At 37.6% G+C, this 25,113-nt stretch overlaps 1 protein-coding gene across 3 annotated transcripts in view; it reads left to right on the top strand.

The window, feature by feature from the left end:
- PLS1 (plastin 1) overlaps nt 1-25,113 on the top strand; it is a 98,685-nt gene that overhangs the window by 50,800 nt on the left and 22,772 nt on the right. For all 3 annotated transcript variants that reach the window (XM_049867772.1, XM_049867771.1, XM_049867773.1), the window contains 9 exons: nt 205-334; nt 5,164-5,296; nt 6,631-6,712; nt 11,450-11,615; nt 11,697-11,839; nt 13,660-13,755; nt 16,016-16,211; nt 21,030-21,108; nt 24,785-24,899. In XM_049867772.1, the coding sequence (XP_049723729.1) occupies nt 205-334; nt 5,164-5,296; nt 6,631-6,712; nt 11,450-11,615; nt 11,697-11,839; nt 13,660-13,755; nt 16,016-16,211; nt 21,030-21,108; nt 24,785-24,899 (1,140 nt within the window). The remainder of the gene's footprint in view (nt 1-204; nt 335-5,163; nt 5,297-6,630; nt 6,713-11,449; nt 11,616-11,696; nt 11,840-13,659; nt 13,756-16,015; nt 16,212-21,029; nt 21,109-24,784; nt 24,900-25,113) is intronic.

The following is a 25,113-nucleotide window of genomic DNA, read 5'->3' as shown; positions in this document are numbered from 1 at the left end:
TTTGTTTTAGTGGTTGTGGGGGGCAAGCACTTGTCAGTTTTGTGTTATTGGTAAAATGACACTAGTTATCTGGGTACAAAAGCAATTAAGTCCCTTAAGAACAACTGATTAGTATTTATTTTCATGCCGTTCCAAATAAACCATGTTGTAAGATTCTTTATGATTCCCTGATCCAGGCTCAACTTTATTTATATCCCATTCCAGCTAATGCAAGAATTAAAAAGCAAGGACATCAGCAAAACGTTCCGGAAAATAATTAACAAGAGGGAAGGTATTACTGCTATTGGAGGGACGTCATCGATTTCCAGTGAGGGCACACAGCATTCTTATTCAGGTAACCTACTACTTGAAATTTGATCTTTTGGTCATGGATTCATTCAACAAATACCATATTTCATCAAGTCTAAGATGCAATTCAATATAATCTATACCAGTATTTTGTGTACCATTGGGGGAAAAAGTACTGCAAACCAAATTATAACATGTCATCAAATTTGAAATGTATCTAAATTTTAGTAGCGGGTCAGTGAGAAAGAGAAGACCCTCAACAAGACAGATTGACACAGTGGCTGCAACAATGGGCTTAAGCATAACAATGAGTGTGAGGATGGTGCAGGACTGGGCAGTGTTTCGGACTGTTGTACATAGGGTCGCTATGAGTCAGAACTTAACTTGACAGGCACCTAACAACAACAAGAACAACAACAACAAATTTCAGAGATACCAAAATGAAAATCCTAGAGTCATTGAAATCAGTGAGCTCTCACTATGTGTCAGGTACAGTGTGTATCACAAAGATTAGAAACAACAAAATGGAAGTCATTTATCAATCAGCATTGGCTGTGTTTAATAATGACCTTGGAATGGATTTCCCATCCTGACTGGTGAGGTGACTTTACTTTTGACCTTGTTTTAGTTATCTAGTGTTGCTATAACAGAAATAACAATAATGGGTTGCTTTTAACAAACAGAAATTTATTTTCTCACAGTTTAGGAGGCTAGAAGTCTGAATTCAGGGTGCCAGCTCTAGGGGAAACCTTTCTCTCTGTCAGCTCTGAGGAAGGTCCTTGTCTCTTTGAGCTTCTGCTCCTTGGTGATCTTCACGTAGCCTGGCATTGCTCTTCCCCTATCTCTGCTTCCCTTGCTTGCTTGTTTAATCTCTTTTATATCTCAAAAGAGATTAACTCAAGATACACCCTAATCCTGCCTCATTAATATAATAAACATAATCTAATCCTCATTGACATAACTTAATCTTACCTCATTAACATAAAAACAACCCATTCAAAAATGGGATTATAACTACAGGCAGAGGTTAGGATTTATAGCACATATTTTGGGGGGACATAATTCTATCCATAACAGATCCACTCTGGGAGTGGTGGAGAGGCTTAGTGTAAGGACTTTCCCATTTTCCGGGAGCTGAGATACCTGACTCATCTTTTATCAACAAAGTGACTAGAGAGCACAGCTCTTGATTTGCTTTATCTGATAGAAGCACTGGCTTGTTGCCCAGTGGGAAATCTAGAGTCACACAAACTCTTAGGAGGAGGTGGCTTGCCTCACATTAAGTCTAGTTCTCAGGGTCTAGATGTCTAAGAACCTTTGGCAAGTTCCTTTTGTTCGCGTGAATATAAATAGCAGTGTGCTTTTTAAATTTTTGACAGAAACATCCTGTAATTCCCACCTGTCCCACCCCCGCCTTTCTTCAGAATCTGTCATGCTCTTGATTCTCTTTCTAACCGGATTTTCCTCTAATGACACACTCAGATTTCTACCATCTGTTGTATCTTTTTTTTTTTCCTTTAACCTTCCTCCCTAAGGAAGTAGTGGTAGGGATGGCTGTCTTTAACTGCTGTCTCCTTTTTTTTTTTTTTTAATTCACCCCTTAATTCATTTCTGCCTGTCTATTCTACTGGAATCGTTTTGTTAAAAAAAAAAAAAAAAAAAAAAAAACCTTTCTATTGAGGTATAGCATACATTCAGCAAAGGGCTGTGATCTTAAATGTACAACTGAATGAATGGGTGGCATAAACAGTTAAACGCCTGACTACTAGCTGAAAGGTTGGCTGTTTGAGCAAACCCCGAGGCACCTCAGAAGACAGGCCTGGTGCTCTGCTTCTTAAAGACCATGACCTTGAAAACCCTGTGGAGCACAGGTCTACTCTGTCTGACACACATGGGGTCTCAAGGAGTCAGAATCAACTTGACGGAAACCAGCAGCATACACCTACGTAGTCGTATCCATGTAGCTGCCAACCAGATCAAGATATAGACCATTTCCATTACCACGAATGGCTCCCTCATGCCCCTTCCCAGTCCTCCCCAGAGGTAACTACTGGTCTGACTTTTATCACCATCGAATAAAGGAGCCCTGGTAGTGCAGTTGGATAAGCACTCAGCTGCTAACTGAAAGGTTGGCAGTTCGAACCCACCAGCCACTCTATTGGGGAAAGATGTGGCAGTCTACTTCTGTAAATATTTCAGCCTCGGGAACCTTATGGGGGCAGTTCTACTCTGTCCTCTAGGGTCCCAATGACTTGGAATCGACTCGACAGCAGTGGGTTTGGTTTTTTGGTTTATCACTATAGAATTTTTTTTTTAAGACTTGTTCATCGAGGTATAAGATGTACATAGTAAAGTGTATAAAGTACACTCATCTTAAGGATATGGTTTGATGAATTTTTACATGTGAATACATCCATGTAGTTGTTACGTAGAACAAGAGATGGAACATTAAATAGCTTTCAGAAAAAATAGCTTTAGTGAGATTTAATTCACACTCCATAAAGTTCATCCTTTTAAAGTGTACAGTGCCATGGTTTTTAGCATATTCACAGAGTTGTACAACTATCATCACCATCTTATTTCAGAATATTTTCAACACCCTAATGGAAAACTATATACCCGTTAGCAGTCATTCCGCATACTCCACTCTTCCCAGCTCAGGCAACCACTGATTTACTTCCATTTCTATGAATTTGCTTATCCTGGAAACCTCTTATAAATTGAGTCATATAGTGTGTGACTTTTCCTTCACTTGACTGGGTTCTTTCACTTAGCATAATGTTTTCAAGGTTCATCCATGTTGTAGCATCTATCAGTACTTCATTCCTTTCTGTTGCCAAATAATATGCCATTGTATAGATAAATCTATTACATTTATCCATTCATCAGCTGATGAACATTTGGGTTGTTTCTACTTTTTGGTTATTATGAATAATGCTGATATGAACATTTGTGTAAAAATTTCTATGTGGACACATTTTGAATTTTTTTAGTTATATACCTGGAAGGGAAACCCTGGTGGCGTAGTGGTTAAGTGCTGCAGCTGCTAACCAAATGGTCAGCAGTTCAAATCTGCCAGGCGCTCCTTGGAAACTCTATGGGGCAGTTCTACTCTGTCCTGTAGGGTTGCTATGAGTCGGAATCGACTCGACGGCACTGGGTTTGGTTTTGGGTTGGGTTTATACTTAGAAGTAGAATTGACAGGTGAAATGGTAACCATACGTTTAACTCTTTGAGGAACTCCTAAACTGTTTTCGAAATTGACCACACCATTTTATAATCCCATGAGCAATGTGTAAGAGTTGTAATTTTTCTGCATCCTTACCAATGCTTGCCTTCTTTTTGATTAGAGCCATCCTAATGATTGTGAAGTGGTGTCTCATTGCTGGTTCCTATACTTGGAAAATCTTCCGTTTCCCTCCCCATCTTTACCTATTGAAAACCTGTCTTTCACATAGTACCTCCTCTAACCAGAAGTGATTCTTTCTTTAACTTCTTTAAAACATTGTGTATATCCCACTTATGGTATGGTATGTGTATTTCCCTGATGTTGTATTTATTTGTATAGCTGCTTTGTCTTACATTACACTAGAAGCTCTTAACGGCAGGTACCGTAGCATACCAACAAAACAAAACAAACCCATTGCTGTTGAGTCGATTTTGACTCAGAGCAATCCTAAAGGACAGAGTAGGAGTGCCCCATAGGGGCTCCAAAGAGCGGCTTGTGGATTCCAACTGCCAACCTTTTGTTTAGCAGCCAAGTTCTTAACCACTGTACCACCAAACCCGTTGCTGTCGAGTCCCCAAAAGGGGACAGTAGACTGCATGGTCTGGGAATCTAACCCGGGAGTAGACTGCATGGCCTGGGAATCTAACCCGGGCCTCCCGTGTGGCAGGCAAGAATTCTACCACTGACCCACCCAGGGGCTGCTGGTGGTCATAGGGACTGAAAGTCCCTGAGGAGGTATGGTGAGGCAAGAAGATAAGAAGGCAGATTATGACATGTAAACAAAAGAAATATAAGTAACTGTTTATATCTTTATTGACTCTGTATATGTGTGGGTATGAGATGGCTAAATTGGGAGTAAGTGCTAAATACGCCCACAGGAAAAATATCTAATTCTAGGAACTGAGGCAATAATGAAGAAGGCCAGCTTGCTATATGCTATCCAATGGTGGAAAGGGAACTCGTTTACTTTGAGGATTTATATTGTTAAATGACTTGCATATTTGCAGGATAAATAATAATAAGGCAGTAGAGCATCTTTAAGCCCTTCCTGTTTTCCCTGCTGCATGGCCCAACAACATTTTCTACCTAAAGATCAAAGTACCCACCCTAAACACCACGTGTTGAGAAGTTAATAATGAAGGTGGCTGAGCACAGTGTTGGTACCCAGATTTGTGTCCATTTTCTTAGAATAGAAGTTCCATAGAAATGGAACTATTTTATGCATTTGAATAACTCTTAATTGAACGCTGTATTTCTGTTGTAAGCCACAAATTGGAGTTCTCTGAATCCTTTTTTGGAGTGAAAATTATTGCTGGATATTTATTTTTTCCTTATTAAAAAAAAAAAATATATATATATGGCTTCTGATGGTCTGCTTCTGATTCATTAGCTCTCAAACAATTCACGCTTGGAAAGAGCTTAGAATCAAGTTGAATATTTGTTGTGCTCATTTAAGATATAAGCCTTACTCTCCCCTGATATGTCAGATGAAAAAGTAAAAAATAGTTCCCCTTTCTCCTTGTCTTAACCTCTTCTTTAGAGTTGTAGTAATATTTACTATCTTTGAGCAGAAATTGAAAAGTATGTTTCTGAAGTGAGATGGGTTTGTGAAATGGGGTTTGCTTACCAAAATGCTTGGTTTTCAGAGGAAGAAAAAGTAGCTTTTGTTAACTGGATAAACAAAGCTCTGGAGAATGACCCTGACTGTAAGCATCTCATACCCATGGATCCCAACGATAACAGTCTTTTCAAATCACTTGCAGATGGCATCCTTCTTTGGTGAGTTGAGCACTGGGTTAAGTGAGCTGTGTTCTGATTGTCTCCATTGATGAGTGTTCTACAAAAGCTCTAATTCAGCAAATTCATTGTATTTTGGGATTTAGTTAACAAATACTTTGATTTTGAAGCATTTACATCACATGGAAAATTAAGTACTTAGTATATGTTTTCCAAAATTTTTCTTCAGAGGCAGCCCTATATTTTTCTGGTGCCTTTTTCCATCTATCTCCATAATAATGCCGGGAAACTATTGATTTATTCATCTGATGCATTTTCAAACGTTCACAGGTTTTCTTTTTACACTTTCCGGTAAGGGAGGGCCGAGATGATTGACTGGGACAGGAACATGAAATACAAAAGGAAAATATACCTCGCTTGTGCTTAAATGAAAATGATATTTTAACTCAACCTTGTGTTAGTCTTGCCTCTTTGCGGTCTGTTTCTGCTCCCTACATTGTAAGTGGTTTAAGGGCACATCTCTGTCTTTGTTGTTTGAACTACGTACAGTCCCAGCAAACTTCTTTGCACAAAGCGTCTTTTTAACTTAAGTTTATAAAAATACAGAAAATTTATGAAGAAGAGAATACACATCACCAATATTCCTACTGCCCATAATTAACAATTACTGACATCCTGGCACATTTCCTTCCAGTCTTTTCTCTCTGTTTTTACTTTAAAAAACAAAATGAAGAAACCCTACCCGAGTGAATATAGGATATCAGATTTTCAAACATTACATCATATAAAGTATATCTTGACCTCCATTTCCAACTCTAATCTGTTTCTCTGACCTTCGGAGAAAATTGCAATTATGAATTGAATGGGTATGTCTTTATTTTAAAAGAAAGAATATATTATAAAATAGAGAGACAAAGTTTATATTCATTTCTTTTAAAGTGTTTGAATTATTGAGATTTTTGAAAGATATTCTGTGGTTCCTTATCTTTTGGCAACGATAGTAATTTTAACAGCATTGATACCACTTCATGAAACTGGCTTCTTGAGAGCTGGTTTGTTTACATTCCAGGCTGCTGAATGTTGATATCATTAAATGAAAGAAAGGCAAGACTCGCAAAAAGAAAATACAGGACTTAAAAAATTAGGAGGAAAATGCTAAAGTTACTCCTGCAGTGAGTGACAGGTTTATTTTATGATAGGAAATATTTCTTACATGTATGTATTTTTACTAAATCCCTGATGTGAATTACAGTATAATATTTTAAAGAAGTGGATTGTTGTAACTTTTCAAAATTTAACTATGTTGGCTGCTTGTAAAAATAAACTAAAAGCATTTCTGGGAGCCTTAAACTAAATTATTACTGTTTTCTCTTTAGCAAAATGATTAACTTATCTGAACCAGACACAATTGATGAAAGAGCCATTAATAAGAAAAAGCTCACCCCTTTCACTATTTCTGTAAGTAATTGTCCTTTGCTAGGAATCGGGTAACTATACTATGAAACGAAGGCCTTTATGAATGGTTATGTGGGCCCAGATGAAACCTTTGACTTCACATAATTTTTTTTTTCCTATAAAAACTACATTTTTGTTAAATAAAAATTCAGTTGCATTTTGTATTGAATGAAATTAAAATTCAAAGTACTTTGGGTGTTATTTAAGGTAATAGTATTCAGATTACATTACTGTAAAATGAATACTTGTTTGATGCCTATGTTCCCGTGGATTGGTTGAAATAGAATTCTGACTGCATAGTTTACCACATATTTAACCATTTCCCCAAATTTTTAACTATTCTTTTTGCTCTAGGTTTTTCTGTAGGCACTTTCTCCATTCACACCTTTTTAAAGTCCAGGAGTTTATAGTTAGGGTCTTTCCCCTGCAAAATCTCTAGATAGAGTGGGTATTAATGTTTACTGAGCACTTCCTAGGTACCAGTCACTCTTCTAAGCACACTAAGTGAATTACCCCCTGACTCTCACATCAGCCTTATAAGGTAGATACACGGTTTTACAGATGAAGAAACTGAGGCACTGAGAGATTACACAGTGGCATAGCCAGGATACGATCCCAAGTATCTAACTCTAGAGCCTGTCCCCTTAGTCACTATGCTATACTGCCTCTATTACTGGTAGTGATAGCAACTATTTAATGTACTGATCATTACAGCAGCTATTAAAATTGAGCTACTGCCATTTCCTTCATTTCCATTGTTAAGTGCCATCCTTGATCTTGCTAATGTCATTCAGTGTCTTCAAGGAGTAAAGGTAGGTCCTTAGGACAATGGTACATGGTTAGTCTGAAAGATTATCCAAGGACTATCCAACGAGTGCCTCCATTTCCTGTTATCCTTAAAAACTATGGAATTAGAGGTTAACTTTATGGCCTTCTTGTTCCCCAGTCGCCAATGGCCAATAGTATTGCATATCCCTAGCAGAAACTACCATTACTGAAAAAGCCTATTTCCCGTTGCAATTGCTAGAAGATTATTTTCTTTCACATATTGTGCCAGGATGCTTTGTCTGATATCCGTGGTTATGGAAAATATTCATATTCATACATTTTTAGAATACATGTACGTGCCATACAGTTTTTTAAGGTACTGAATCTGAAATACAGGATTTTTTACTATTGTATAAATTTATCGTTTGGTTTTACTTTTAATACTTGTATGTAGCACATTAAAAAAAAATTTGTAATGATTTTGCAACAGCTACAGTGTGTAGGGTCACTATGGGTCAGAATCGACTTGACAGCAACGGGTTTGGTTTTGTTTTTTTTTTTACAGAATAGGTATGAAGGGCTTAGTATTGTGCAACTTTATTTTTAGACATTAGCACTCTTCAATATTAATAGGGGTCATAGTTTAGGTCTCTAGGATGCCTGAAAGAGAATGCTAATGTGGAATGAGGAAAGAGAGGCTTCTGGAAAGTGGTGAAGTGTTACTGTGGATGTTAAACCTGTCCTGTTTATGCAGTAATTTTAGAGCTATGGGGACAGGCCTGGTAGAAAACTACCAGTTTCACATGAAACTTTATCCTGAAGAAGCCTCATTCATTTCCAAAAGATTGTAAAGATATGCATTTTTCATCTTATAAATATCAGTTCATGTGGTATGATGATGTATGAAAGAAGAGAAAGATAAAAGGATGAAAATGAAGTACAATAATGATGAAAGCAAGAGAAATGGACAGGTCCAGTATTTAAGAGCAGGACTCATTTACAGCCTTGGAGATTTTCTTATCTCTCTTCTGCCCAGTGTAGTACTGAGCTGCATTGCTTTGCTTATCATTATTGAAAGAAAAATTAGTTATATGAATAAGACCCTGAAAAACAAATGCTAGTGACTTACCAAAAAAAAAAAAAAAAACCCGTTGCCATGGAGTCGATTCCAACTCATAGCAACCCTATAGGACAGAGTTGAACTGCCCCATACGGTTTCCAAGGAGCACCTGTTGGGTCAAACTGCCGACCTCTTGGTTAGCAGCTGTAGCTCTTAACCACTGTGCCACCAGGGTTTCCAATAGTGACTTAAGGGCCAATAATTAAGGAAATTAACACAAGAGTGGCTATAGGACATTGAATCTGTTCACTGTAATATGTAAAAAAAATCCAGGGTGATGCATATACTCACATACACAAAAGTGTATTTGTATAGACTTTATGTTTCCATATATATTCAAATATACTATTTATGGCTTTAATTTTACCTTACATACAATTACAGTTTAAATAAGGACAACATTATAAATCTCATTTGGACATATCAAATGGAGTAAAAGTGATAAAGTATAAAATAAGAATGACATCTGAATAACAAATCATGTCTTTATTCTTAGTGACCCAATAAAAGTACTATAATATAAAAAAAAAACAAAACCCCAAACCAAACCCATCGCCATCAAGTCGATTCCGACTCATAGCGACCCTATAGGACAGGGTAGAACTGCCCCATATGGTTTCCAAGGAGCACCTGGTGGATTCGAACTGCCAACCTTTTGGTTAGCAGCTGTAGCTCTTAACCACTATGCCACCACCCTCTAAAAATCATTAACAAAAGCGAATTCATCTGGAATTGAACTTCTATGGCAAAGGAGTTTGCAAAGGAATATGAATTAAAGGACAGAAAACTTGCAGTATGTATTTGAGACTGTTAGTAAAGATTTAGTCAAAATAGAAGGGAGATGTAAAGCCATCCAGAACAGCAGCATCAATCTTTCTACCTGGTGAATTGGGCTAGATCTGAGACACAACTGGATCTTTGATGCACAAAAAAGATGGGAGATAATGAATGGCTAATCCAAGACAAACTGCCATGTTTGCTTGTGGCTTTCGTTGATAATCCCTGTAAGGTAAGGTGTGCTGTTTTACTGATTAGGGCACGGAAACACGGGGAGGAACAACACATTCTGTCATGTCTCAGTTGTTTCTGGCTCCCTGGCTGGCCTTATCTTTGCCCACAAACACAAGTCTTCAGGAAGGAATTCTGGGCACTCAGGAAAGGTATCACTAGTCAGACTTGGAGAGCAACCTCTCTTTGGGGCTCTCCTGTTACTTTTTGTCCTTAAGATGTTTTAGAATTGACTTTAGACAATAGTAACCTTCCTGTTTCCTACCTGGAGTCCTGGTGGCACAGCGGTTAAGCGTTCAGCTGCTAATCAAAAGGTCGGCAGTTCAAATCCACCAGCCACTTCTTAGAAACCCTATGGGGCAATTCTACTCTGTCCTTTAGGTCGCTATGAGTCAGAATCGACTCGACGGCCATGGGGTTGGTTTCCTCCTTGCCAGTAGGACAATAATGTTGCATTTACCAAGTAGAAACTGCCATTTACTTGAAGAAGCACATTGCAGCTTCCTTTCAACCATGTTTTTAAACCAGTTACTAGTTAGATATCCCTGTAAAGCCAGCATTTTTGTATAAAGCTAATTAGTGGCAAAAGCTGTTTCTCCAAATGTCACCAACACAGCCTGTTGATAAGGCAGAGCTCAGTTTGTTGCTTATTGCAGTAAGGGAAAACATCACCTGGCAAAGCTTTGACTGCATATGGGAGGTGTGAAGGGAAGGTCAGAATTTCAGAATTGGAAGTTCGGTTTAAGGTGGGCCTTCCAGTGAGGGAGGAGGGAAAGGGGGACCTGGTGAGGACTGGGTAGGGGCCCTGATTGCTGTACTAAGGATTTGGACTTGACCCTCTCCTTTCCTTCCATTCACTCTTACCATTTATTCAATAAATATTTATTGAGCATATACCATGTTCTAGACAGTGGGAAAACAGCAGGGAATAGATCAAAGCTCCCACCATCATAGAGTTTACACTCTAATTGGGAGAGCCACAACAATAAACAAGTAAAATATATGTCAGACAGTGGTAAGGAGTAAAATAGAGGACAGCAAATGGCAGCAGGGGTTGTGGGCATGCTTGCTATTTTGGATAAGATGCTCAGAGAAGGCTTCACAGATAAGGCTCATTTGAGCAGAGTCTTAAAGGAATTATGGATATTTTGGGGAAGAATGTTCAAGGCAGGAGGAACAGTAAGTTTAATGGCCCCAAGTACATAAAACAGAGTGAGTGAGGGAGAGATGGTGGGCGTGATAGGGAACAGTTGAAAGAAACTCCATGATCAGGTTTATACTTTACTGAGAATGCTGGCAGCAGAACACTGTAGAAGATGGAATGGAGAGAGTAAGGCTGAAGGGGGGGTGGGTGTTAGGATGGAAGTTAGGAAATTATTGAAGAAAGGCTCTGACAATTTCCAGAGGTATTTAGAAGGTGAAAATAACAGAAATTTGGTGACTACATGTGGGAGGCAAGTATTCTGTACAGGTTTCTGGCTTAGGAAGAAAGAAGGCAAAAGAATGAAGGAAGAATCTGATGTTGACAGGGGATAAGAGACCAGGGAAGTGTGGAGAGAAGTGCTTCAGTTTTGGACACATTGAGTTCTAGGTATTTGTGGAACATCAGGTTGACATAACCAAGTGAGTAGATAGGTATAGAGCTTGGGTTCAGGGAGGTATGGACTGGAGCTATGGATTTGGAAGTCATTAGCATATACAGGTTGTAGTTAAAATGGTGGGGTTTTGCTTGTATAAAATTACTTATTTTAAAAAATCTAAAATTTTTGCAATCTACTGATTCTTGCTTACCTTCACAACTTGTAGATAAGACTTCACATGTATTTTTCTTTGTTGCAATTCAGGAAAATTTAAACCTTGCCCTGAATTCTGCCTCTGCCATTGGCTGCACGGTGGTCAACATTGGCGCACAGGACCTGAAAGAAGGAAAACCTCACTTGGTCTTGGGGCTTCTGTGGCAGATTATCAAAGTTGGTCTTTTTGCTGATATTGAGATTTCCAGAAATGAAGGTAGGATCACCAAGAATATTTACTTTTCATTGACGCATACTTGTTGTGGAAGAAACTTACATTTCAGCGTTTTCCCCTCAGCTCTGATTGCATTGCTCAGTGAAGGTGAGGAGCTAGAGGAGCTAATGAAGCTTTCTCCTGAGGAATTACTGCTGCGATGGGTGAACTACCATCTGACCAATGCAGGATGGCGTACCATCAGTAACTTCAGCCAAGACATTAAGGTTTGTATCTTAATCTTCAAAATTGTGAAGTGAAATAAGAACGTGGAATGTAAAAAATTAAGGGGTTTCAGATTTAAATTTGAATTGAATTTTAAGTCACAAGGACACCTAAGATAGAAAATGAAATTTTACATTTCTCCCTTAGGGGTGGATTCCCCAATTATTGTCACATAATCTTTAAAAAAAAAAAAAACATAAACTGATTTAGTGGTTTCTCATAAGAAATACAGGTGGCTGTGAGAGGAAGGGAGGTACTAGACCTGGGAGATCAACGCAGTCTTTCCCATTTTATATGCCACAGTTAGGCTACATTGTAATGAGGATGCCAGTCTGTTTACTTGGATTGAAAATTACATCTCTTTGCTGGACTAGAAGGTCTTGTGGGCTTGACCTGTTCAACCAGCTTACTCCCCCTTCACCAGTAACTGGCTAACAGGAATGCAAATTATCTGAAGGAACATGGAAATCAGAATGAGTAGACAAAGGGAGTCTTGAAGAACATCTCTCAACCAAAGTAGCTTTGAATCACTTCTCACTGAAAGACTTAACAACGGAACTATGACATTGACACCTGCCTAACAACAACTCTCCCGTGGTCAGTGTCTCAATGGGCACTGCTCTTTTCTAGGCCAATTGGTGCTCCCTTTAAATTATATTCCATCTTTAAATTTGTTAACACCTTGAGTCAGGTGATGTTTTTGCCATAATGGCCTAGTTGACAATCTCTCTTTGAAGTGATACTGTATTTCTTTTGTTAAAAGTTTACTTTGGGGGCTCTCTTATTTTAAAATTCGGTTCATCAGACATTTTTTGAACCCCTCCTGAGGGACATAATGCTAGGCATGGAAGATGCAAAGACCAGTAAGACATAGATACAACTCTTGAGAAGCTGAACAAATATGGAGGGAGACAGACATCTAGATAGATACTTAGTTATTTGTTACTGCTTAACAAACCACTCAAAACTCAGTGGTTTAAAATAACAACAATTTGTTGTTTCTCATGGTTCTGTGGGTTGACATGATTTATTTGAGCGGTTCTGCTTCACATGGGTTTGGCTGTGATCACTAACTCAGTTGCATTCAGCTGGCAGTTGGGCTGGGCTAGAAGGTGCACAAAGACATCACCCACATGTCTGGTGCCTTGGTGCTCTTCCACAAGGCCTCTCTACATGGCTAGCTTGGGCTTCCTTACAGCATGATGGTCTCAGATCATTGGACGTCTTATGTAGAGGCTAATTTCAAGAGGGAGGAAGCAGAAGCTCTTAAGGCCTGGGTTTGGAAATCTTAGAAGGTCACTTTCATTGCCTTCTTTCTATTAGTCAAAGCAAATCAAAAGGCTAACCCAAATTTAAAGGGAGGGGAAATTGAGTCTGCATTTTGATAAGACGAACTGCATGTATGTACAAGGAGAAATTATGATAGCCATCTTCGGAGATGGCTACACTGGATGGTTTAATAGTGTGATCACTGCCTGTTAGCCATGGAGACGATGGGCTGCTGTGCAGTATGGAAGAGTTCGTTCTAGAGACACCGGGGAAGGCTTCCAGGAGGTTATGCCTGACCTGAATCTTACCTGATGCCAGAGGCGAGGAAGGGTGTTCCAGTTGTAGGGGAAAGCGTTGCTAGAATCTCAGAGGTGTGAAACAGCACGATATGTTTGGGGATCTACAAGGAATTCTGTGTTATTAAAATAAAGCTATTATGTTATTAGTCCATTCTCTGAGATGGGGGCAGTTTCCTCAATCTGAGCAATTTTTTCCTAAATTCAACGATGATTTTGTTCATTTAAAAAATACTGTTTCATTTCTTTCCTTGAAGGATTCAAGAGCCTATTTTCACCTGCTTAATCAGATTGCTCCTAAAGGTTCCAGGGATGATGAACCCTCCATTGACATTGACATGTCAGGGTTTAATGTAAGTACAGTTTTTAGAATGCAGTTTTGTACAGGCAGCATTCTCTGGCAGAATCCTTGACCCTTCATTAAAGCTTGGCCTTTTGCTTGTCAAAAAGTTTTTCCATACCCCAGGCTCCAAGTCTCCATGTTGAGCCACTGGGCTGTCATGACTGAAGAAAGGGATTGAAGAACTCTGGCCTTGCATATGTGTGGAATCAACCCTACATCCACGTTTCCCTGGTCTAACACAACCAGAAGCCACCAGGGTGATGATGGTCACTGTACACCAGGAAAGGGAGCAACAAGCTGTCACTAGAGTACCAAGAAATTGATTACTTTATCAGTTCTACCAAATTAAGGTCCTGGGTGGTGCAAACAGTTTGTTCCTGGCTATTAACCAAGAGTTGGCAGCTTGAACCCATCCAGTGCCACCCTGGAAGAAATACCTGGCAATCTGCTTCCATAAAGATTACAGCCAAGAAAACCCTATAGAACTCAGTTTTGCTGTAGCACGTGGGGTTGCCATCAGTTGGAACTGACTCGATGGCACCAGGTTTGGTTTTTTTTGGTTTCTACTAAATTACTTTTGGAAATAACACAAAATAAAAGCAGTTCCTAACATTTATGATGTAGGAAAGACTGATACAGATCTTGACCCACCAAAGACATTTCTTAAGAAGCCTGTTCTCTTAGCATAAGTTGTAAATACCAAGAGTGGTTCTATCTAAACATTGAAAATTTGGTCAGGTTATAGTTTGTATGAAAATCTGTTAGGTACTTAAAGTACAGTATCTGTGATGCTTGGTTTTAAAGGCAACTTGAGTGAATCAGTATTAATTAATTATACTTCGCATTATTACAATGAAATGTCTCAGAAAATTAGTATTGCAAAATTTGCAAATTATTTCCAATCAAAAATTAGAATTTAAAAAAACCTTATTATGGGAAATTTCAAGCATTTATAAGTGTGAACGGACTTAGTAGACTGACTCCCATGTATTATCTCCCAGGTTCAACAATTATCACCTCGTGATCAATTTTGTCCCATATCACCTACCTCTATTTCCGCCCCCCCTTTTTTTCTGTATTATTTTGTAGCAAATCCTAGACATCATATAATATAATCTATAAATATTCAGTATGAATTATGTATTTCTAAAATATGAAAACTTCTAAAATATAACCACAATACCTTATCATAGCTTCAAAAATTAATAATAATCTATAATATCTAGTTGGCACTGACATTTCCAACTGTTTAAAAAAAAGTCAAATTTTCTTTTTATATTTCAATTACGATCTAAATAAGGTCTACATATTGTGATTTGTTGATGTTACCTTGGGAATTTTTCATTGTTTAGTAGCATTGAACCTATCGCTTTCTTTGATTTCATTGGTTTTTTTTTTCAACACTGGTGCTCTGAATTAAATAAATCATAACTCTTGGTCATTATATACTTTCAGCATGAGTCCATGTGTGCCCCTTTTTTAATTTACTTTTTGTTTGTGGTATTGTTTTGTTGAAATTTTAAAAAGCCCATATGGACCCTTAATTCAATAAGAAAGCTAAGACCTTGACATTAATTTACATTTAGCTGTACAGCTCTTCCCTATCCCATCTTTCTTCCTTACCCCATTGTAGTAATCAGCATCTTGAATCTTGTGTTCATTGTTCTTTTACATTCTTTTTTATATAGTGTTCTTTCATCCAAGTGTGCTCCTTAAATTTTTTAAAAACTTAACAGCAAGCTTATCATGCCATGCTTAAACTCCTAGTACTCATTTTTGAGCACATTATTATATCGCTAAGATTCACCCATGTTTTCGCATGTCAGTGTGTGAATATATCACAGTTTATTCGTCTTGTCTCCTGTGGATAAGATGTTGTTTTGTTTCTAGGATTTTGCAATTGTGAGAAGCGCTGTTCCTTCTGATTTAGTATTTTACTGAAAATATCGCTTAGGGTAGGATGGGTGAGACAACTAAGCCTCTTAGCCACACAGGGCACTCTAATAGGTGACCTTGAACAAATGACTTATAGTCTTGACCAGTAGGAACTTACCGAGACAGTATTTGACAGTTTTATTGAGTATTTCCGGAATGAAGGTGAAAAATGACTCAGTGACCCCAGCAAGACGACTCCTTATTCATTTACAAAAGAAATGGGGAGATTGATTTGAAATTCCAGCACATTTCTGACCTAATTTTGAGCTATTATCTGACATATTTCCAGAAAAGTAGTTTGATTTTGACTATTTTTGTCTTATTTCATTGTTTAGGAGAGAAATGACCTGAAGCGTGCTGAATTCATGCTTCAACAAGCAGATAAACTGGGCTGCAGACAGTTTGTTACTCCTGCGGATGTGGTTTCAGGCAATCCTAAACTTAACTTAGCTTTTGTAGCTAATCTGTTTAACACATACCCAAGCCTCCGCAAGCCTGATAATAATGACATCGATATAAATTTATTGGAAGGTAAGTTCTTTCTGCCTTAACTTGGCTCACTGTATTTATCCTCTTGTGGCACTGTCCTTCTTCACTGTCAGAGGTAGGGGACTGTGGTGGAAGATGGACCTTAGTGTGTGTAGACGTGTGCGTCCATTAAAAGGCTCAAATTACGGAAAGTGGATGTTGGTTTTGGTTAAAAGAGAATGCTGGGGTAAATCTCACTTATCTGTCATTTCCCTATAAGAGCTTAGTGAAAACTATCATGCGTTCGAAGTGTTCTCTTAAGTGACCACATAACAGTAACTCCACCACTGATATGGACAATGGATTGTCTATTGGGGAAAAAAATTTTTTTTGTTTGGAGCTTTTTTCTTCTTTAAAAGCTACAGTTTGACTCTAGTATCGTTCTCTTTTTGATGCTTTCAGTGTACATGAAAAAAACTACAGTATTCATTACTTGTGTGGGGGCTGTCGTTACCTGTCTCATAATTTATAACACTTTCCTGTTTTGCTTTGTGAAATGCAGATTTGACCCCTCCTAATGTAGGTACTGTATTTAGTACTTTTCTATACTCTATAAATACATTCATTCTGGAATGTTGTTTTTTATTAGTACCATTTATTCTTTCCATCTGAGTTGATATTTATTTTTTGCATCGTTCGTGCTGTGTTATTTCTGTCTTAATATGCCTATAGAATGAATGACTAAAAGCAAGAAACATAAATGAAGCTTAATTAGAATGGCAGAGCAAGGTTTTGATTGTGTAAACTCACCAGCTAATTTGCCTTCTATAATGATGGGATAGTGTCAGTTCTAAACACATTAGAAACCAAATCATGACAATTGGATTTCATGATTTGATATCAAGCTTGTATCCCTCTCCTGTGAATAAACAGATTTATCTTTTTTTTAATCTTTGAAAGGATCCGTTTAGGTTCTACAACATAGATTATTTTGTATTAATTAGCTGTGTGACATTTGCTGAATATCATTGATGCTAACAATTTATGAATCGTCATAATGACAGAAATATTCTCAATATCTACCTCTCTTTCTCCTTATCTCTGTTTCCAAGCCTCTCTTCCTTCCTTCTCCCATTCTCATACCCTCACCCGCATCCATACGAACACCCACATTGAAAAACCTGTTGCTGTCAAGTGGATTCCGACTCATAGCGACCCCATAGGACAGAGTAAAACTGCCCCATAGGGTTTCTGAGGAGCGCCTGGTGGATTCAAACTGCAACCGGAGTTCTTAACCACAGCACCACCAGGGTTTCCACGTCAGAATAAAGGAAAAAACAGTGGCAGTAGTGGTGGCAGTTGTTAGGGGCAGGGGTCAGTCCTAAGGTTTTCTTTCTAGTTTTCCTGGTTTGGAGAAGGTAGTCCTAAGGAAGGATTCTTCTCGGTGAGGAGAATTTGAAGTTGCAGTATTCGTTCTCTCACATCATACCCCGTACGCCTCTTTCTTCCTCAGTGAGCTAGAATAAGAAGTCACGTTCATGATCTTTTTCTTTTTGACTGCCACAACCAGGATTCTATTTTCTTTGTCACCTCATAATTAACATTTTTTTTTTGACTAATGAAAAAAGCTTCAGAATTAAAGAACATGTTCTTTGAGGAATATGACTTAACTCACTCTTCCTGAGGTCTAGTAAAATAAAATAAAAATTCTATTGTCTACATAGATAGGTAATGGAGAGGGAAAAGAGACAAAATGGAGATTTCTCGCAAAGAGAAATTTAGGAAGAGGGATTAAATCTTAAAACAAAACAAAACAAAAAGGAAGACTGCTAAGTTTTAACTAGTCTGGAAAATTTCAAAATCCCTTTGTGTCTTACAGTAGAAGGCATTGTTTAGTGTGGCATATTAAAAATGATCTGCTTTTTATAGTCACCGAACTCTTGCTAGATCTTTTCCAACTTGCTCGCTCTCCTATTTTTCACGTTTGAATTCTTTTGCTAGTGTTCAGCATGCTTTTGGAATTTTTCAGCGTGAACAGGATTGCTAAATATTTCCCTTAGTATTTACTATATTTGTATAAGAAGATACAGTGGGAAATATTCATCAATCATCTTTATTTAGAACATATGTATGCCCTGATACATCTCCCAAAAATATATTTGACTTTGGCTGTCATTGGAATTTTTCCTCTCTAATTTGGTTTTTATAGATCCTTATGAAATTTGAAGCTTGACCCTTATCACATCCCAAATTCGTATGTTAGTATGTCCTCATTGGCAAAGAATTATAACCGTACGTAACTAAAGAAAATTAAAAGTCCAGTTAAGTATTTAACCTTTATATCAAATTGCACAAACCACGTGGGCTACTTATAGAAAGACCATCTCAGAATTCATTTATAGTGATAGAAAGTGTATAGGCTACAGAATTAGACAGACTTGGTTCAAATCATGGTTCCGCTATTTAGTATTTGAATGACCTCTGTGAGCCTTGATTTTCTCCTATCTAAAACAGGACTAATAATGTTTACCTTGAAGAGTTTCAGAACAAGTTAAATGTGACCATGAATGAAAAAGGTTACCATACAGTATGTGCTCAGTAATGGTCTGGGCAGGAGGAGGAAAGCGCCTAATACATCACTTAGCACATATAGTGAGTGTTCAATACGTGTTTATTCCCTTCTCTTTCCTCTTAGTAACCTACTTTTTAATATATTCATTATTTGCTCTGAAACTTTTATCAATTGCAGATGCTAGTTTGACCCTGTAAATTAAAGGAATGTTTTATAGTTCTATCTTGTATATCAGCAATTAAGATTTTACTTCTAAGATTGCTTGAGTTGTCTACCAGCCAGACAACATTTTCCAATCTGGAATACATATGTTATTGCAGTACTTTACCATGTCTCTGGCACCAATGCATAGTGCTTCTGGCTTTGAGCATTTATTTACCAAGGCAACTCGAAATATTAGATAAATAAATGCTTACTTATGAAATCTGTTTTACTTTCCAGGTATCAGAAATTAAAATATTAATTATATAATTGGATGAGAAAAATAGGAAGAAATATGAACCTTTGAAGCTTATAACAGTTTCAGAACTCAATCAAAATATAAACTGTGTTTTTTTTTTTAAGTATTCACTACATCATCAGGTTCAACAGAATTAAAAAATTTAGATATTTTAATTAAAAATTAAACCACTGTGACATTATAAGCGTTTGTAATTTAAAAATATGATTTGGATACTCCTGGCTGGAAATAATGTAAAAATTCTTTAATTACTAGGAAAAAAAAATTGTATATAGGATAATATGACAGATAGGAATAACTAGAGAAACAACTAAAAGGTAAATCCAAAGGCTTGTCCGTCAAACTGTTGATCACAGTATGTTTATATCACTCTGGGGACAGTTCACATCCTTAATTTGCCCCATTTAGTAATTCCTACAAGCAAGCCAAGCACAGATTCTAGGACCATTTAGTTTAACTTGATTATTTCTTAAAAAGGTTCTCATGCAGGTCGTTTATTATAAAGTGGTAACGTCAGATATAACAGACTGATCAGTTTTACCTTTTATGCAGACCAGAGGGGGAAAAAATTAAGCAAGAAATTATCTGACTACATAATAGAGCAAAAAATTAAAGCAGATTTTTGGAAAGCAGTTAGGTAATGATATTGAGAACCTCCTGAAAATACAGTGGGTAGTTTATTTTCTCAACAGTGGGCACCAATTATAGAATCCTTCTGTTCTTGCAAGGGTTTGGTTCCTGTTCTGGGTGAGCTGGTGTGTACTGCCGGTGGCACTTGACTGAAGGGATGGCTCTGTAGGAATGGACCCCTGGAGCTCAGATGGTTATAGATTTATTGCCACCTTGTCCTGGGTCCTCACATGCACCAAAGTCTAGAGAGGGAGCTGAACTTGTCTGTGGCTTAGAAGTGATGAGAGGTGTCAGTGCTTCAGTTTTTCACAAGTCTGGTGATCAGATGTAGGCTAGGCCATTCCATTATCCCCTAACCTTGCTGAAGAGGAAACTAATAGGTAGTCACTTAGGACTGTTAGCAGTCCAGGGGCTGGCAGGAAGGCAGATGGAGCATGTAGGGCCCATATCTCCACCTGCTTTGTGGCACACTTAACCCCTGTTTTCCTTTCAGGTGGTGTAAGCACTGCTATGAAGGGGATGCTCGGGGAGGTTAGGTTATCACAGTTTATATAATAGTGCCTGTTTTTTCCTTAAGGTGATCTCTGTGGTCCAGGGACTTACTATGATGAAATATGTCTTTCTCTCAGCATTTTTTGTGGTAATTGTGTGTATATTGAAAAATGAACATTTTCAACAGTGACAATCTAAAATAACTCAGGAAGCCTGTAAAATAGTTACATCTCTCATTATTTTTATATTACCTGTAATTCCCCCTCCCCTTCATTGCTCTCTGGTATAATGAAAATGTAGGTTTGTGTGCCCAGAAACTTTCCTGTGTAAAACAGCGCTGTATTGACGAAGGTACAGCGCTTCTATTTCTATTTAATATGTTAATATTACCCTGACTGCTAAAGGATTTTTATTAATGTTAAGCCGATCCTTTTCACATCTAACCGTAAATACAGATACAACCACATACGTTTACTTGTTACTTTTCTGGACAGAGAAACCCATGCCTCAGTAGTTCATACAGATCAAGTAAGGGACTATAGATGGAGAGATTTAGAGCAAATGGAGGCTTCCCAGAGAGTCCCTTTCCCCCCGCTAAAGAAATAGTAGTGCTACAGGAACCATGGCAGAGTAGGTATGGCCAGTTTGTACCTGCCAGAATTGTTTAAAATAAAACTCCTGATTCCTTTTGTCCTGAATCATCAGTGCTAACTTGTGTCTACTGTAGGGGAGAGCAAGGAAGAGAGGACATTCCGGAACTGGATGAATTCCTTGGGAGTCAACCCATACATTAATCATTTGTACAGGTAAATATTTTACTGTTTCACCTTTATAATCAGGATCCAACTTTTCAAGTTTCAAACTTTTTGTAAATTCACAAGAACTTTAGCCAACATGTAGAGTTTTAGCATACTGGGGGATTGGCAATACAATGGATTTTAAACGAAATGTATCTGAAGAGAGAAGAATATGATAATATCAGTTGTAATTTTTGATGGTGATATAAATAAATAATTCAATAAAGGGAAAATAATGAAGTGTTTTGATTTTAACAGATTAGAATAACAGTACTATTTGATAAAATCACTTGATCGTATCACCATTTTTCATTATAATACACGTTCTTTCCATTTGTTTTTTTGCCAAAAATCCTGTTATTCCATAATTTGTTGTGTATATTTTTTCTAAATTGTAAAAGGAACTTGTTTTCCCTGAGTAATTGTTTATCTCATTCTTTCTTGTTTAAAAATGACAACACATTATTAACATTGGTAGTGCTAAGAAAAACATAATACGGAATCATTCACTGTGCCATCGGATGGGGCTGACAATGTGTGCTCTTCCAACGTGTGGATGGAAGAAAACCTTCCTTCTGTCTTCACATGGAAGCTACCGATTTGCCTTGAAAAAATGTAACAGAACTCAACTTTAAAAAATAATTTCATATTTTTAGGGAAGAAATTCTAAATAAATCTATTAATAATTTATACATCAAGGGAACTTTTGGGTAAGAATTAAGTGAGTTATTATTCAAAATGTGGACTGAAAACAAATGTCATAAAAGACTGAGTTCAGTGGCTGAGAATTTATGATGCAATAGTTTCTGCTCCTTGTTGTATATTCAAAATAGTCTTTAAAATCTAAAACCAGCATTGCCTTATTACAGTAACTGGCTTTGATATGACGCACCCATACTTGAAAAACTCTGAAAGAATGTGTAAATTCAGCTAATGAGAAAAGACGTCATTTAGATGGGAACTCCCATTACAGTAGCCAGGCAATAAAGGACTCAAATATTCGAGGTGAAATCTTTATGGACTAAAGAATTCCGTAATATATAATTGAAAGAATGTCTATAATATATAATTGAGAGAAAAGAACAACAGGTGTAGTATGATCCCATTTTTGTTTTAAAGTGGAGTTAAAAATTGTACATATTTTATATGAATTAAGAAAAAAAAAACCCTGGAGGGATGCTGTCTTAGTTTGCTAGGGCCACCGTAACAAAATATATACAAATGGGTGGCTTTAAAGAATAGAAATTTGTTTTCTCACAGTTCTGGAGGCTAAAAGTCCAAATCAGGGTCTCAGCCCTGCCAGTTCCTTCTGTGGACCTCTCTCCTAGTTTCTGTGTCTGCCAACAGTCCTTGGTGTTCCTTTGCTAGATCTTCACAGAGCCTCTTCCCCTTGTATGTGTGTCTCTGTTCTGCTCTTTTAATGAGATACCTCTCAGAAGTGATTAGGTTTAGGACCCAGCCTACTCTGGTATGACCTTATTAACACAACAAAAGAAAACTCCTATTCCCAAACAGGGTCATAGTCACAGGTACAGGAGTGAGAACTGCAGCATAACCTCTTGGGGGACACAATTCAGTCCATAACAGATGCATACCAAATATCTGTATGCAACCGTGGCAGTGGAATGGAGAGTAATGAGAGGACTTAGTTTTAATGTTAGTAACTTAAATATGGTTTGAATGTTTTACAGTGAGCATGTATTTCTTTTACAATTAAAAAGTAAATTTAAAAAGAGGCGATTAAGATTTCTTGAGGTTCATGGTAACTACTTTGTAAGTATCAAGACAGCTGGAGCTCTCTATGCTTGACAGTGGAGAAGAGAATTGACTGTATTTTTTAGTTAAAATTACTTGATTCTAGCTTTATATAGATCCTGAAATTCTAGCACAGGGCTTCTAGGTATATGTATTATTTTGGGGGAGGAGGGAAAGGGACTAACTTTCGGGAAATGCTCAAAAGGATAATTAACCTTAAAAAGAACCATTGGATAGAGGAAAGCAATAGCCAGGAATCTAGTAGGTAGGCACCAGCACCATGTGCCCTTGAGTTTGGGGCCGGATTGCATTTCCAAACCCACCCCTAAGCACTGTTATTTCCCCACCTGTGGGATATTCAGCCCCAAACCAAAGCATTTGAATAATGTAGATAGATTTTAACTGAAAATTCCTGCCTCCAAACACATTACTAAATATATTTTAAGAACCATCAGTCCCAGGAGTTGTTCTGACAAGTTGATTCTGAAACTCATCTTGAAGTCTCTGAAAGTCATTTCAACCCTCTGGGGTTTAATTTTGTAGAACACAAATAATAATACCATACAACATAGGTATAAGAATGAATTCATTTAAAATAAAAAAGAATTCATGAAATAGATGTGATTTCAGAACCTATACAAATACTTTAGTGATTTTTTTTTTTAATGTGAAATGTTTCCTGTGCTTATAGAGGTAACCTAAACCCTCCAAAAAACAAAAACAAACCTCTTGCCATAGGGTTTCCAAGGAGTGGCTAGTGGATTTGAACTGCTGATCTTTTGGTTAGCAGACAAACTCTTAACCACTCTGCCACCAGAGATAACCTACCCAACCCAGTGCCGTCAAGTCAATTCCGACTCATAGAGATAAACTAGTCAGGTCTCAATCACTTTCTTCCTCCATCATTCGGCGCAAGGCCACTTCCCTTCAGTGCCATATGGTGTGTGCTCAGAGAATGCAAAGTAACTTTAATATAAATCTTAGCAAAGCAACAGATAAGCTGTTGGGGGGAGAAGTTACATAATATATCACAGCTAACAATTTTAAAATCAATTGCTATTGCTTTATGCCCTTAGTACACAGAGTTGATAACAGACTCTATAGACATACTTTGAGCTTCTCCAAAGAACGTGTTTTTCTGAATCCAAAGTAGGAGTAGTCTTACTTCAAGAGCTCCTACTTGCTTATAAATCCTTCCCTTTTAACCTTCGTTATTTAACACGAATAGTCGCCTGAGTAACCGACTTGACAGCACTGGGTTTTCGGAGTTGCATGAGTAGCTATTGTGACTTTCCTGTAATTATTTTTACAAAGCTAAAAAAAATCGTAGTACATAAGTAGTATATGTACTCATTTGCAGTGTAGAAGTTTCAGGAAGTGTGTAAGTATATAGAATAAAACAAAACATGGTAATCCCCCCTCATGTCTTCCGTACTCCTTCTGTCCTTCCCAGGGATAATTGGTATCACAGTCCTTTCCACATATTTCTCTTAAAATATTTTTTAAATAAATGGGATCAAACTATTTGCAGTGTTCTGTCATTTGATTTTTTAAACTTAGTATGTATTGGAAAGCTTTCATGTCAGTACATACAGATCTATGTAATCTGTCTAATGGTGGCCCAGGAGTCCATAGTATGGGCAGTTTATTCAGCATCCCCCTACTGCCAGGTATTTTAGTTGTTTCCAAGTTTATAAAGACTGTGGCAATGTACATGTACTGAATGTGTATATATATATATATGTATATATATCTTCGTAAATGTTTATGAAAATATCTTGAACAGATTCCTAGATTGGAAGCTCTGGGTCAAATGAAATGTCCTCTAATTCCTTAGGCATTAAATGACCCATCTCTAGTGTGCTTAATAAAATTAGGTACTACCAACATTTCCTCCTCCTCCTTCATCTGCTGTACCCTCCCGTTCTAGTGACCTTGCAGATGCGTTGGTGATCTTTCAGCTCTATGAAATGACCCGAGTGCCAGTCGACTGGGGCCATGTCAACAAACCTCCTTATCCTGCCCTCGGAGGGAACATGAAGAAGGTGAAATAATGACCATGGATATGTTGTTATTCTTTAGATATACAAGAGAATTCAGAGTTTCATAAAGCTCGGAAAAGTGTGGTCGGTCCCCACAGTTATTCAAACCAGAATGTGTTCAGTTTGGTGGCCTTCGTTTACGCTTGTTTGAATAACTGTTTGGGAAAATGAAGGCAGCCTACCCCACCCCACCCCCGTCAGACACTTCAGATAATTG

Source organism: Elephas maximus, chromosome 23, assembly GCF_024166365.1.
Source record: "Elephas maximus indicus isolate mEleMax1 chromosome 23, mEleMax1 primary haplotype, whole genome shotgun sequence".
In the NCBI taxonomy this organism is placed as follows: Eukaryota; Metazoa; Chordata; class Mammalia; order Proboscidea; family Elephantidae; genus Elephas; species Elephas maximus.
Note: the sequence above shows the minus strand (reverse complement) of the source record. Positions and strands in the feature narration are given on the sequence as shown.